Source organism: Theobroma cacao, chromosome 7 (genome assembly GCF_000208745.1).
Source record: "Theobroma cacao cultivar B97-61/B2 chromosome 7, Criollo_cocoa_genome_V2, whole genome shotgun sequence".
In the NCBI taxonomy this organism is placed as follows: Eukaryota; Viridiplantae; Streptophyta; class Magnoliopsida; order Malvales; family Malvaceae; genus Theobroma; species Theobroma cacao.
Window position 1 is genome coordinate 6,065,037 of NC_030856.1, and position 16,090 is coordinate 6,081,126.

Below are 16,090 nucleotides of genomic sequence, written 5' to 3' on the forward strand. Positions count from 1 at the left end.
AAATTAACCAAATATTGAATTGGTTCGATTGGTTGAATTTTAGATTAAAAAAACTAAAATTGTATCCTTTTTTTGCAAATTACAATATTAAAATTTATAACCTTCATCGATAATTATAAAATATGAAAAAAAATTAGTAATAAAAATATATATTTTATTTAAATTTAAAAATAATATATATAATATATATTAATATATATAATATATATAATTTGATGTTTTTATCGATTCAGTTTAAAAATTTTAAAATTAATAATCAATCAAATAAATAAATTGGATCAAACTTTTTAAATTAATAAATTTAATGAACTAATTAGACCGAATAGTTTTATTTAAATCACATTTGAATCAATTCTCTTGATCCAGTACAATTTTGCTCACACCCTACTTGCATGCACCTCCATGCAAGTGAACTGTTATGAGCTTTGAGATTCTTTTCTTTTATAATGCTTCAATGTGAAAAGCTCTAGCAGTGAGTTGTGAAAGCTTGGGAAGCGATGGACATTTTATCTTTCATTTCGATCAAAATTACGTTGCTCAGTTTCTTCACCAGATTCTCTGTTGGAATCGACAGCTTTACCTCCTCAGAGTCTTTAAGTGATGGCAGGACCTTGGTTTCCAGAGATGGAATCTTTGAACTGGGTTTCTTCAGACCTGGAAGCTCCATGAATCGTTACTTGGGAGTATGGTACAAGAAAATCCCTGTCCGAACTGTTGTTTGGGTTGCAAACCGGCGCAACCCAATCAATGACTCATATGGTATGCTGTTGTTCAACAGCAAAGGCAATCTTATGCTGTTCAGTCGAAGCAACGGTGTTGTTTGGTCCACAAACTCAACAAAGATAGCTCGAAAGCCAATAGTACAGCTCTTGGATTCTGGAAATCTTGTCATAAGAGATGAAAGTGGTGATGGTAATTCAGAAAGAACTCTTTCGTGGCAAAGCTTTGACTATCCAACTGATACTATTCTACCAGGGATGAAGTTGGGATGGGACTTGAGAACTGGTCTTGATCGCCGTTTGACAGCATGGAAGAGCTCTGATGATCCATCTCCTGGAGACTTCACTGTTGGCGTCGAGCTAAATAATTACCCTGATTTTGGTTCATGGAAGGGTACAAAGAAATACTATCGGACAGGCCCCTGGAATGGCCTCGGATACAGTGGTACACCCTTGCTAAGGCCTAGTCTTCTTTTTCAGTTCGAATTTGTATGGAATAATGACGAGGTGTACTTCGGATTTCACCTCGGCAATCAATCAGCTATCATGAGGTATGTTTTGAACCAAACCGTCTATCAGGGCCAGGGCTACTTTTGGATTGAAGGAAGTAGAAGTTGGATGCTTTCTACTTTTCCACCGACGGATTTCTGTGACAACTTTGGACTCTGTGGTGCATATGGGATTTGTGACAGTGCTGAAGCGCTACCTTGTCAGTGTTTGAAAGGATTCAAGCATAAAGCTTCACGGTATTGGGACTCCATCAACTGGTCTCAAGGATGTGTGCGCAATAAGCCATTAGACTGCCAGAAGGGAGATGCATTTATCAAATTTGGTCGATTGAAACTGCCAGATACAGAACATTCTTGGGTAGACAAAAGCATAGGTCTCAAAGAATGCAGGGCTAAATGTTTACAGAACTGTTCTTGTATGGCCTACACAAACACAGATATAAGAGGACAAGGAAGTGGCTGTGCCATTTGGTTTGGAGATCTGATTGATATCAAACAGTTTCAAGATGGTGGGCAAGAACTATACATTCGAATGTCTACTTCTGAAGCAGGTATATGAGCCAATTACTTTTGATTGTGATAAGTATCAAGTATTTCCTTGAAGTTATATTACCAAGTATTAAACCATTTAACGCTGCAGCATTTGTGCATCAATTCTCAGCTCTAATTTAACTAACTTCTTTCTTTTTCTTTCTTGGATTCATTGAATTGTCCTTGTCCATGAAGAGCCAAAAGGTCAGGTTAAAATGAAGCAAGCAGTCATACCTCCAACTGTCATTTTCTTAATTGTTGGTTTGCTTCTTGTTTGCTATTACTTTCACAGAAGCCGTACAAGAATGCAAGGTAAAGCCATCTGCCTTCAGAAATCATATTTCAACAATGCTTTAGAGAAACTTCAGAAATGTAAAGAGTGCTAGAAACATCCCCTGGTTCTTTTGAGAAAAGATCCAAAAGAACTCAAACACAATCATTTGATGGCTGTGAGAGGAATTTTGAGGTTTTGTTCAGAAATATGTTGGACCAAAACCAACAAAGTAGTCATAACCCAACATTCTATGGCTAATGTTAGCACGTTTGGCAACTGTTTCAGGGGAAAATGAAAATCATGGTGTAAATAGCAGGAGCAATGCAGGGCAAAAGGAAGATATAGAACTTGAATTATTCGACCTAGCTGTGTTAGCTAAAGCCACCAATGGCTTCTCATCTGACAACAAGCTGGGAGAAGGTGGTTTTGGGCCTGTTTACAAGGTAAATTTGCACTGTTCTGCTTAAAGTGAATAGTAGACAAGAACATTCTTATATATAGTACATTATTTTCAGGGTACTATGGAAGATGGACAACAAATTGCTGTGAAGAGGCTCTCAATACGCTCAAGACAAGGATCAGATGAGTTCAAAAATGAAGTAGCACTGATCGCCAAACTTCAACATCGGAATCTTGTAAAGCTTCTTGGATGCTGCATCCAAGGAGAGGAGAAAATGCTGGTGTATGAATTTATGCCGAACAAAAGTCTGAATTTCTTCATTTTCGGTAATGGATCCCTCAAAAAACCTGAAAAATTTCTGTAGGCTAGTGCATATATATAACAAATGGAGACTGAATTTCAATGTAATACATGCATGTCAGACAGAGCAAGACATGAGCTACTAGATTGGCCAAAGCGTTTTCATATTATCAATGGAGTTGCTCGGGGGCTTGTCTATCTGCATCAAGATTCCAGATTGAGGATCATACACAGAGATCTTAAAACTAGTAATATTCTTCTTGATAGTGAGATGAATCCAAAAATTTCAGACTTTGGCTTGGCTAAAACTTTTGGAGGAGACCAGACAGAGGGGAATACAAATAGAGTGGTTGGAACTTAGTAAGTTGTTAACTGCACATTCATGAATTTAACTGTAATCATCACTAATGTTGCTTTCTTCTGCTGATTTTCTACAGTGGTTATATGGCACCAGAATACGCTATCGATGGGCAATTCTCAGTAAAATCAGACGTTTTCAGCTTCGGGGTACTGGTGCTGGAGATTATAAGTGGCAAGAAAAATAAAGGGTTTTACAATCCAAGCCATGACCTCAACCTGATTGGACATGTGAGCATGAAACTTACTTGTTAAATGTTGATGTACTTTGAAAAGGAGAATGACCAATACCTTATAATTTTGTCTTAGGCTTGGGCACTGTGGAAGAAAGAAAAGCCAAAAGAACTGATTGATTCGTTTTTACAAGAGTCATGCTCTCTGTCCGAAGTGGTGAGGTGCATCCACATTGCTCTCTTATGTGTGCAACAACGTCCTGATGATAGACCCAGCATGTCATCCGCGGTTCTTATGCTGGGTAGTGAGATTGCCCTGGTAGAACCCAAGGAACCCAGTATCCTGATGGACAATAAGTCACTAGAAACAGATTCTTCTTCAAGCAATAGTAAATTGTCAAATAATGATGTTACTATCTCAACTTTGGATGGTCGATAGAGAAATATTTAGCTATAGGTCTTACTCTGTCATTGTCTTAGCAAATGTTTGCTCATCATGCAGTTTGTACATTACATTTCTACATCCATGTGTGCGATATGAAAGGATTGGTTGCTCTATTTCTCATGTTAAATTCAGAAGACAGATCTTGTAGAAAGATTCCTGAAGAAAATTTCTGTATTTTGAATATAGTTTGTCTCCGAATATTGGTTTCTTATCTGAGAATTCAATTAGGACAAACATTGCAAAACATAGACCACAAGGCTAATTATGAGAACATCTTACAATCTACGCTGCCGCTGGCATTAGTCTAATAAAGGGAAAAAGGTTTAACAGTTTCTGTTAGCTTAATAAAATAATCTTGCATTGTTTTACCCTTAGCGATAAATGTCACCAAAATTACTAGGTAGAAAACTGTTTATTGCTTTACATTTATGTTATCATAATTATTATCTTCCAATTGTATTGTGTTGATCTAAAACATAGAGATATGATGTGTTTTAGCCAAAAATGAGAGATTCAATTGCCTCATCCATAAAATTAAAGATGAATAATGATATAAAGAACAACAGAAAGAAAGATATGCTTGCATGAAAACTATATCTTATTTAATTTCTCTTGAATATTCGCATTTAATCTGATAGAATTCTCAATGTGCCTTTTTAGGAATCTTAGTAGGTCCCTATCATTTTGTTCCTCTAAATGGGAATAAACCTTTACAACGTAGTCGAACTCTTGACCATACAAATGGGATGCGCAAGCTGCTTTGTAAGTTAAAAGCTCCGAGAACCCTGTTCCAAACAAGGAGAACAAAAATTTATTTAACCAATCGCGCCAAGAAAAGGATCATGAAGCATGTGGAGTAGTTCGCTAGATGGGTACTAAAATACGAAAGATGCAACATAGCATATGACTAGGTGATGCTTGATGATGATTGAAACAATAAATTTATTCAGGTTAAATAACCATTCTTCAAAACTAGCAAGCCAAAAGAATCATGCAAATGTTAGCAATCAAAAGGACAATAAACTATAATGTAAGCAGGCTCAACCAACATGGGGGTCTGACTCCTGTGAGACCTGAGATAGATAGTAAAGGAATTAAGTAAAATGGTGCAGAGGGAAAGGATTAGACAGTAACAAACCTGAAGCAATTTCTGATGCAAGCATCTTCTTGGCAAAGTGACGTTTTAACCAGCATTTGCAGCGTAACCTCCAAACTTTTGTTGATTTTCCCTCAGTAAAAAATTTTGGCATCTTATTGTAGTTAACAGAGAGCTTTGGAATTTGTTCACCTTCATTCCCATTGAGACATACTGACAATTGATCCTCTTCATGCTGATATAGTTTGAGGAAGCATGAAACAAACTCCCTCCATGTATTGGACTCTGGATTGGTAGCTTCCAAATGCAAAGCAATCATCTCCACAAGGGATTCCAGACTATAGTCCCCTGAAAAGAATATCAAAATCACAGTTATATATGCAAAAACTTCTATGATTAAGAGAGAGAGAGAGAGAGATTGTCAAAACCCAAGTTCAAATATTGCAAAAGCAGACCAGAAGGGGGAGGGGACCTGGGTCGTTGTTATGTGTTACAACTAGTTGATAGAATCACTGCATTGAAACAACTGTCAAATGAAGTGGGTACTGGTCTATCTATGCAAGATAATTGATAATATACCATTTTGATGCATGCTGACAAGCCTTGCCAATGAGTGGCAGCATGTTGGATCCTGCTTCAAAGTCTTCTCAAAACATGTAGAGAGCATGACAGAATCATTAGAATAAAAACACTCTAAAAGACTGGCCCTTAATCTGCAAAAGATCAACACATCAGTGTTTTGTAAAGGTAACAAGAGGACCAACTGGAAATATTAGCATACTGCAAGAATAATTAAATCTTCTCCATAATATTTAGAAAGTACTCCTGAAAATAAAGATTCCATGGGAGAGAGTAGAAAATAATTAAAATATCAAGCCCATTCTACTAAAGGAAAACTTCTAAGCGAAGAGGGAGCTTTAGCCTCGGATACACCCAAGGGAGATTTCTGCAGAAGATATATTTGTCAAGACAGAAGAAAAAGGAAAGTAATGTCAACAAAAACTATCTGCCTTATCACAAAAATCTCTGCAAAGGCAACAGTACCATAACGTCCCTTGGAACAACTAGTACTAACAGATTCAGATGTAATATTTTCCCAAAAAGATTATCACCAGACATAACTGCCACAAGAAATACCTGAGTTGTAATCATTAGGTGAGTCCTCTACCACTTATCTTCATATTACTTTTTCTGTTATTCTCAAGTTATCTGAGTTAAGCCAAAATGAAATAAAGTATCTTCGGGATTATATTTTCCAATATGATTCACTTCTTGGGAACCATGTAAAAAAAGGGAGGGGGGGGGGGGGGGAACAAAATTTTTTGATAGGCCGATACCTAAATGGAAAGGGCACTCTTGAATTGTTACAGAACTTTTCGACTTCACTTAGGGCCTCATTCAGTTGACCTCCAATCAGCAACAACTGGCATAAAACAGACAAAAAGAGAAAAAACATAATGTTTGAATCAGTAAGAAAGAATAACTTTTAAAAGTAATTAAATTCTCTATCATACTATTATATAGATATAGATCCCTTTTTGTGTTTTGACTAATGTATATCTAAATCTCTATAAGAATACTAAAAGATGCTCCAGCTTACCATTTAAGATGTTCAAAATACAAAAAAAAATTGTAAGGGAAACAAAATTATACCTGCACTAAAGGAAGTAATGCTGCTGACAAATGGGGTGTAGAGTGAAGTGCAAGCTGTAGATACTTCACAGCATCGTTATAATGATTATTAAGTATTTGCCTATGCAAATAGACAAAGTTCTCACTAGAATGTGGCAACTTTAATGGCATCAACCATGACTCTAGACTCTCTGAAATAAGAAAGATGACAAATTTCAGTAATCCATAGGCTTAGGTATCATCATGAAACAATTAATAATTATCAAAGCCAAAAAGCCTCAAACAGATACCATTGTAGAAAATCATAACAATGCATCCAAAACATTATTCATGCAAAGATATTCTTCAGCCTGTCAAGTAATTAAGCCACTTGACATTCGACATATATACAAATAAATTCAGAGTGTCTATTTAAGAATTTTTAACATACTTCCACTAGGTAGGATGAATATCCAACAGAGTAACATATAAAGTATGACAACAGAAGGGATGAGGAAGATAGGAAGGTTATCTCCTATACTTAAGCAAAAGAATATTTTACTAGCTCTGATGCATATCTGTGTATCTGATATTGGTATTTGCTGGATCTTTATTTGTTTGAGTCCTAGCATCAAGTCTTTCTTTCCAATTTTTCCCCTTTATTTCTGGATCTCTAGCATGTTTCCCATTTAGTCAACAATTGAATGAGTTCTCATGTACTAACACTAAGAAAAAGGGAAATAATAATCTGCTATGCAGCACTAAAGACTTTTAATTGTCCAAAATATACCTTGGATCTGCATGCATAGGCAACATCATGCTCAATATATCACTCCAAAGTCAAAAGAAGAATACCAAAAGTAAAACTTGGTATTATCATGACAGATAAAAATGCATATAGGGCATTCAAAGCTCACCAAGGGCAGAGAAAACTGAAGGATCACATGTATAGCCACTATCATTGTATAAACCAGCTTCATTTTCAGAGGAGTTCCGGTAGGAAGCCAGTGGCTGAACCTCTTCTTGGAGATTTGCAAGAGGCCAATTAACATCATTCTGCACAGGAACTTCACTGTGTAGCTTGCTAATAGCCACCGGAGTTATTCTTTTATCATTCATGACAGATGTCTCTGAATCATATTGAAAAGTAACAGCATCATGAGTATAAGCCGCATTATTTCCCTCTGAGTTAACAATTTGGTTGCTGAATTTTGATCCTGAAGTGTCTGATTGCAGCTGAGGGGTGTAATCCTGGTTTGAATCTCTCAGCTTAACCTCGTCGGTGAGATTGGAATACCAAAGCTGACAGAATGTCAAGCCCATGACCAAATTTGACATTGAGTGACTACTAAGGTGACGTTCTTTCATCAAGCTGAGAAGGAGAAAGCTCATCAAAGTCACTCAAACACTGAATTCATTCATGTATTATATTCCAAAGACAATAAATCTTTACTTGCATATAGCGATCGTTAAAAGATTCATATATAACTACATCAAGAATGCTACTGTATATCTTTCCAAAAAAAAAAATGCTACTGTAGAAACATGTGAGATGACTCTTTCACAAACCAATGGACTGATCCATCCATTGACCTAAACAGAGATGCATAATGTCATGTACCACAGCCAGAAAAATTCTAACCAAATTATCATGGAATCACTTTCCTCAACTGAGCCTAACGTTGGCAAATACACACTATGCAAGTAGAGAAACAAATTCATCACTTTCTAGGCAGATCTCTCTGATTATACAATGTTATTCTTCCTAGCAGCATTCTCCAAGCCAACCAGAACTGATTCTTCCATTCCTAAGCTACAAAGACCCTAACTATACCAAATCCTAACAACCCCTAACCTGTATATAGTAGCAAACCATCTTTCCTCCATGTGAAGACACTAAATCTTATTGATTGGCTCCAGTTTCCTCAAAGAAAAAACTTATTTCTGTTTCTTTAGAATCCTAAAACCTAAAAATCCCTAAATATCTTAAATCAAATTCTGGTACAAGCGAAGAAGGCAGGTGGCTTCTAATTTGTCCTGCACCAAAATCTTTGACTTGTTTACTAGTAACTCTCAAAGGCCTCTGATACAGCTTGTCAGAGGATGATTCAGCCCCCAAAAAAACTACCTAAATTTTTGTGTTCCTCACACTGCCTTATATAAACCAAGAGGTCCAAGACTACACCAGCATAAACCCAATGCAGCACTCATCAGTCAACATATTCCAGCAACAATGTCACACCACAAAAGAAACTAACCCAATGAGGAACTCTGACCAAAATTTATAAGAACACATGATGGCATGGGTTTCAAATTAAATAAGAAATTTTCTTTGCTATACAAACCAACCCAATATTGAAAATGTCCTTGCACAGATCTTGAAATATCTATATGGCTAAAGGAAACCTAAATCAAAAGCTAACCATTATCTAAGTATGAATTAAAGACACAATAGATTTGAATTATTCAAGTAGATTCATATGTTCAAGGGCAAGCTTACAGTCATTGCAGCCAACTCTTTCTTGACAGTTAGAGCTGCAGAAGGAGTTCTTTTGCCAGAAAGATTGTTACTAGCTTCCTAATTTTGCATGATGGATAACACAGTGAGTGATGTACAATGATTGACAATTAGGTGATGATAGGCACAACAATATGATATTGCTTCTACATTAACCCAAATCCTTAAGGAAAAGTATATAAGAACAATACCTTAAAGCAGCTTGATGAGCCCACCCAAGATTCCCATGTGTCAGGCAGAAAATAATGAACTCCAAATGAACTGCAATCTGCTCCTGTTCAACCGCAAAAGATCTATTTTGAAAACAGGTAGATGCAGCAATAATTGTGAATATGTCAAACTATACCTCTACTTGCGCAGTCTTGGACCTGATCCTGCTCATCCAAATCTCATAGATGTCCCTGATCCTTCTAACATCAACATTATCTCCCTCTATGTGCTTAAGAAGCCTAACTGAAGCCTAAAAACATCCCTTACACACATCATCAATTCTTACATTCAACTAGATATCCGAAAAGCAAAACATATATACAAAAGCACAAAATCAAATTGTACTAGCATGCAATAATATAATTAATAATGCATCTGTTTTCAGCTGCTATTAGTCTATTTTGAACGTTCATTAGAAAATATCCACTGCTACTCTTTGGTGCAAATTCTCTGCTCCATCTGTACTTTCTCTCATAAGTCACTGCTTCGCATCCTCTTACAACAAATTTACAAATATCTTCGACATATACATATGATGCACAAGCCTAAACACAAAAAGGTATCTAAGCTTGAACCAAAAAAAAAACAGAGGACATATGCAAATAATTGAACTAGAAAACATCTCTAACACATGAAGGTAACAAAATAATTCAATAAATAAAGCTCTGTTAAGTCACTGATTACTTGCTTTCTTGCTTCCTAAAAAGTTGCTAAAGAACAAAAATAAACAAACAAATAACATGCTACACTCATTCTAACACAATTGTATCACAAAATGGTAGAGTCATGCATTTTGTCATCCAAGAAAGAAATTCAGCCATACCCAATACTTGAGGCGATTCAAATCAGCAGATCGATCCCTGGAAGTACCCTTCAGCAACAAGCTTAATACCCCACTTGCCTCAGCCCAATTATGCTGCTTTACGAGTTTCTCCAAAAGATAACACAACCTTTGCCGATTTTCCCATCGAATGTGGAGTCCTCCCAGATTTAGAAGATAAGACGGCCGTGTTAATGATAGTATCATCCTTTTGTCTAGCTTTCGTTTATAGGTCTTGGGTTCTTCTAAACTAGCTTTAAATTTCTCCATCTCCGTGATTCTGCCTCTTGCTTTGTTTTAGCTATGGTTCCACAAAGCAACCCAAGCTTCGGTCTTTGGCTGACGTTTTAAGCAGCGATGGAGAAGTGAAGGTTTTCGCGGGCATGGTGAAGGAGCCGAATGGGCGTGGCCGCCATTCGGAATCTGGAAGGGCAAATTAATTAACAAAATAGGATTATATTAATATTAGCATATATTAAGATATAAAAATATCAAATATTTTCAAAAAATAAAAATTGTTTAAATAAAAGATTTTGCTCTAAGAGCAAGGTATGAGGAAAAATTTTAAAAATGTCTCTATTATAAAATAATTATTTTTAATTTATTATTCTGCTATTATTTATGGTTTTTTCAAATTTAAAATTACTCTTTTTATTATTATTACTTTATTTATAATATTGTGCAATTTAAAACCATTTAGATAGTAATTTTTATAATTAATTTAACGAAATTATTAATTTTTATATTTGGATATAAATGATATTATAATTGTTATTTGTTTTCCTATTTTTATTTATTAACAAAAAAAGATAATTTTTTTTGTATGTTAATATATTTCTTCATTTATTTTAAGTTGAAAAGTATATAATTATTGTCACAATTAATAAAAATTTAGATTTTTTATATTAGGGATGAAGAAATTTATGAGATAAAAAATAAAAATGAATCAATATAAATAATTTTAAAATTCAAAGTTGGAAATTAAAAATTTGCATATAGTGTTTCTAATTATTATCTTTATTTATAAACAATAATTAAAAAAAAAAGGTTTCAACCAAAAAATAAAAAAGAAAAAGCGGGCACTAACGGTACAACGGTAAAAGACAAAGACTTACCTGGAGAGCTTTTATCTCCACTGTCCAATATGTAGACCCTAGAAACCAAACTCCAGAAGTCATTAAAATCAACGGTCAAGATCCTCTCAATAATTTACCTGATCCCAAAAAGTTGCAGATCTCGACACGTCTCTTCAGCTGACCAAACTGCCACGTCAACATCTCTTGATCGCAGATTCTTCACGTCCGTCACTGGTGACTTTCTTGTCAGATTTTCTAGTACGATTCAATCCAGACAGAGAAAGATGGAGAAGCCAGCGGCGGAGACCACAAAAGGCAACGGTTTGGGGGTTTTTCCCGAAGATTTGGAGTACCAATCGGGATTCGGCAATCATTTCTCGTCGGAGGCGATCGCTGGAGCTTTGCCACGTGGCCAAAACAGTCCTCTTATTTGCCCTTTTGGACTCTACGCTGAGCAGATTTCTGGCACTTCCTTCACTTCTCCTCGTAAGCTTAATCAGCGCAGGTAAATCTTTACTATCTTAGATCGTTTATTCGTTCATTTGTTGAACTTTTAAGTGGACACGTGTCCATTTAAGATGAACAATATTGAAGTTTGTCTTTTTTTTTTTACAATTTTAATTTTTTAAATTTTTTGAATTTACTGTGTGAATAGTTGGTTATATCGAATCAAACCATCGGTTACTCACGAGCCGTTTTGGCCTCGTGACTCAAGTCATAAGAAGCTTGTGAGTGAATTCGACGGGTCCAACACGGTTGCAAACCCTACTCAGCTCCGGTGGAAGCCTGTGGATATTCCCGATACGCCGACGGATTTTATTGATGGTTTGTTCACGATATGTGGAGCTGGCAGCTCATTCCTTCGACATGGATATGCTATTCACATGTAATTGGTATTTTATTGGTCATTTCGCTTCTTTCATGAATCCGATCATTAGTGCTATATGACCGTGTTTTTTTTTTTTTCTGTTTTCGATAAGCAGTATTATGTATATTAGTACTATTTTTTTACCTGTTATCGAAGAATTATGAGAAATTTAGTGTGGGATTTGTTGGATTTTGTTGTTCTAGTATTCATAAGGTTTAAGGAAACTAAACCAATTCCATGGCACTAGTCTCTACGGCGTTAAGTTATAGACCTTGGCCAATTATATATATTGCTTGTTGATTTTTATATAATTGGGGAAATGATGATGAAAAGGAAGTGGACAAGTATAATTTTACTTTTAGAACTGTTTGCTGGCCAATCTTGGGGAGAAAATTAGAAGCTGAAGTGTTTAGTAACATGTTTGATGTAGAACTGTTTGCTGGCCAATCTTGGGGAGAAAATTAGAAGCTGAAGTGTTTAGTAACATGTTTGATGTATGATTTTAAGCATTCATAAGATGTGGAGTCCTGGCAAGATGACCTTAGTAGACTTGATATTGGAGGAATTGCAGTTCTTGAAGTTTTAAAACTTGGCACATTTCACAAGCACTGAGCTGAGTGGAATGGAATACTTCTCTGAAGTGCAACTTGCCCATTAGGAAAACAGAACTGAGCTGAGTTGGTCTTATTTTGACACCTATATTTTGACCTGATATGTATTCTGGCTGCCAAATATATTATGTGCTTGGTGGAGATGAGTTTCACCATCATATCTCTCTGTCAGTTTGTCTCTGTCTCTCTAAAGTATTCAGAAAACAACTTTTTTGGATGCATTGATCCTTAGTGAGGAGACTTGGAGTCATACTTAATCGTTTGGCTAAAATGTATATGTTAAAGAGGCAATAAAATTTTTTTCACATGTAGGTACACTGCCAACAAATCAATGGACAATTGTGCCTTCTGCAATGCAGATGGTGACTTTTTGGTAGTTCCCCAGCAAGGAAGTAAGTTAAAATCCTTTTATCTGTGAATTCATGGGCACCTGTGGAACAATTTTTAAACTGCAAAATTTTGCATGTCCGGAATTTGTCTCAATTTTTAGGTTTTCAATTTGAGTAGTTTAATTTTTTAAAATAAAAGGATACTAAAATAGAATTTACTGAAATTAAACACAATATTTAACTTATAAGTCATTGTTGTAGCTTGCATTTCATTCTGGGGCATGAACAACTTGTATTATTGAGAAATCTGGCTCTATCTGTTAGGCCTTGCCATGTGATGAGAATTTATGTTTTCTCTGTTTTATTTATTCATTTATGAGTGTGTGTGGAGAACTCAAATATTTTTTTGACATGAGGGAATATGCTTACTTAAGAACTTCATTTCTAATTACAGGGCTATGGATCACTACTGAATGTGGAAGATTGCAGGTCTCTCCTGGTGAAATTGCTGTTTTGCCTCAAGGCTTTCGCTTTGTTGTAGATTTGCCTGATGGCCCATCGCGTGGTTATGTTGCTGAGGTTTTCGGTACCCATTTTCAACTTCCTGATCTTGGTCCGATAGGTACCTAATTTCTTGTTCAGATGTGGCCTGTGAGTGAATGAAGCATAATATTTTGTTGTTCTCGTACCATTAAGAATAAGTCACTTTATGGATCATGTTGGATGGATATGACCCTTAGGGTATGATTTTGATCTTGTGTAGGTGCTAACGGTCTTGCTGCTTCAAGGGACTTCCTTGCTCCCACAGCCTGGTTTGAGGAGCACCCCCGCCCAGGGTTTACTATTGTACAAAAGTTTGGAGGAGAACTTTTCAATGCAAGACAAGATTTTTCTCCTTTCAATGTAGTTGCCTGGCATGGTAATTATGTCCCATATAAGGTGGGTGTAATGGTCATAGTATTAGTCTTCTTTATTTTGACCATATAGTATGTAGTAGAGGCATTTAGTTGTCAGCCTTTTGTTTTTGCATGTATTAAGTTGATCAGGTAACAGTTCAAAGTTCAAACTAAAATAGTTAAAACTGTAAGATTTGGATTATGACAAATTTTAGTGATCTGATTTAAATCAAAATCTTGTTGCTTTTCAGTATGATCTTAGCAAGTTCTGCCCTTACAATACTGTTTTAGTTGACCATGGCGATCCTTCAATAAATACTGGTATGATTGTACATGGACTCAGTCTTCCTGTAATACTTTTCCTCTAAGGACAAGGCTTTTTTTTTTTGGTGTAATTGTGCTTGTATCTATTATCCACATTTGATTAGAGTGATGTCTTGCAGTTCTGACAGCACCAACTGATAAACCGGGTGTGGCATTGCTTGATTTTGTCATTTTCCCTTCGAGATGGTTGGTTGCTGAACACACATTCCGACCTCCATATTACCATCGTAATTGCATGAGTGAATTTATGGGCCTAATATATGGTGGATATGAGGTGAATTCCTATCACATTCTGGCTGTTATCTCTTTTGGCTGGTATAGTTTGACTACTTAAGCAACCCTATTTTCTTTATCTCTCTGCTGAGATTGAGAATATCCTTGAGTAATTGACAACACAATATGGCCAATTCTTGAAGAAGATTATTTTGCAATGTGCTTTTCATAGAACTGTTGTGTTTTTCTTCATTAATATATTTCTAGTATAACAGTGGATTGTGGGGTTGTATCTACAGTGATATCTTCATGCTGGTAGAAAGCAAGTTTGACCTTTTATTCTAATGTTTTGGCTTGCCTTGTTAATTTGGAAGTAATTCTTGGTCAAGCATGACGAAACCTGAATTTAGCCTTATTTATTCTTCTAATATAAAATTTTCTATGATGTTTCAGGCAAAAGCTGATGGATTTCTGCCTGGTGGTGCTAGTCTTCACAGCTGCATGACTCCACATGGTCCTGATACCAAGACATATGAGGTAACCATCTCAAGTACAGCTCCAAGATTGCAAGATGTATTCATTTATGCCTTTTTGTTCTTTAGCTTTATAATAATTTGATTGACCAGAAAAAAATGAACTGTATTACAATGAAATTTTGCAAAATAACTTAGTCAGAATCTATAGCTCATCCCAGCGATGAATTTAGAAAGCTATTTTTTTTTTAAGATTATTACTTTCGAAAGGTGTTCCAAAATTTTCTTTTCAAGATTTTAAAAATCTTGAAAAGACCACTCCTTGCTTGACAAGCTTCTTTAGTCCTCTATTATTGAAACTGCCCCCCTTTTTTAATCAACGGTCTGTTCTCATTACTCTTATGACTTGCAGGCTACAATTGCACGAGGAAATGAGGCAGGACCTCACAAGATCACTGATACCATGGCCTTTATGTTTGAATCATTTTTAATGCCTAGAACCTGTCCATGGGTTCTTGAGTCCCCCTTCAGGGATCATGATTATTACCAGTGTTGGGTAGGACTGAAATCCCACTTTTCTTGCGAAAAAGCAAATGGTAAAAGCAATGACTTGGCGGAATGGACTCCATGAAAAAAGCCACCATGGTTGATTTGGTCTTGAAATGTTAACCTTGGGCTCAAGCTCTTGTCTAGTTAACTAGCATGTGCATATACGTAGTTAGCAGAAAGGGTCAGGGAAGATGGCAGGGTGGTTTTGTTGTTCTTGAGCTCTTGCTTATGTGCTATGATTGTCTTGGCTCAAAATAAATATACGAAAGTACAAACTGTGATTGCTACAGTACATGAAAATATATCGATATATATGCATTTGATACCTCTCTCTCTCTCTCTCTCTCTCTCTCTCATGTATGCCTGTACAAGCACAGGATCAAGCTTGCCAGGTACTGAGTAACAACATAGTTTCATCTATTTACAAGGTGGATATCCAAATGTCTTAAAGGAATACATAGTCTGAGAGGTAGAATAACAGAAAGAGCATCAGTCTGTGTTTTGTTCCCCTTCTTTCTGCCACATCAATTGTCTGCAAGTCATTCTTCTTCTTCTGGGGATTTTTTGGGTTGCAGTAAATTATATAAATTACAAAAAGGGTTTTCCATTTTTCTGGGTTAAATCCATTGACAAACGTGCGGTTGATAGTGTTGCAGATTTAATACAATAAACAACCTGACCAAGAGCTATATCTCATCCAAAAATCAATATTGCCATCTTAAAAGCATATACTATAATATTATATATCTATATAAATTCAGGTATCAAGTATCTAAAAAGAAATATTT

The 16,090-nt window shown here is 35.9% G+C and overlaps 3 protein-coding genes across 3 annotated transcripts; 2 read left to right on the forward strand and 1 right to left on the reverse strand.

Moving 5' to 3' along the window:
* On the forward strand, positions 325-3,889 carry LOC18594103 (G-type lectin S-receptor-like serine/threonine-protein kinase At4g27290). Its single transcript, XM_018124638.1, has 7 exons — positions 325-1,779; positions 1,955-2,071; positions 2,319-2,476; positions 2,549-2,759; positions 2,856-3,093; positions 3,171-3,321; positions 3,400-3,889. Exons 1-7 carry the CDS (start codon positions 498-500, stop codon positions 3,700-3,702), a joined length of 2,460 nt encoding a protein of 819 aa, XP_017980127.1. The 5' UTR covers positions 325-497; the 3' UTR covers positions 3,703-3,889.
* LOC18507089 lies at positions 4,286-11,537 on the reverse strand. Its single transcript, XM_018124640.1, has 10 exons — positions 11,079-11,537; positions 9,967-10,386; positions 9,280-9,393; positions 9,125-9,207; positions 7,333-7,787; positions 6,458-6,627; positions 6,142-6,227; positions 5,384-5,517; positions 4,847-5,152; positions 4,286-4,493 (listed from the first exon to the last, which is right to left on the reverse strand). Exons 2-10 carry the CDS (start codon positions 10,231-10,233, stop codon positions 4,300-4,302), a joined length of 1,809 nt encoding a protein of 602 aa, XP_017980129.1. The 5' UTR covers positions 10,234-10,386; positions 11,079-11,537; the 3' UTR covers positions 4,286-4,299.
* On the forward strand, positions 11,294-15,627 carry LOC18594112 (homogentisate 1,2-dioxygenase). Its single transcript, XM_007021573.2, has 9 exons — positions 11,294-11,544; positions 11,695-11,925; positions 12,831-12,910; positions 13,302-13,469; positions 13,611-13,786; positions 13,995-14,064; positions 14,187-14,341; positions 14,734-14,817; positions 15,166-15,627. Exons 1-9 carry the CDS (start codon positions 11,324-11,326, stop codon positions 15,382-15,384), a joined length of 1,404 nt encoding a protein of 467 aa, XP_007021635.2. The 5' UTR covers positions 11,294-11,323; the 3' UTR covers positions 15,385-15,627.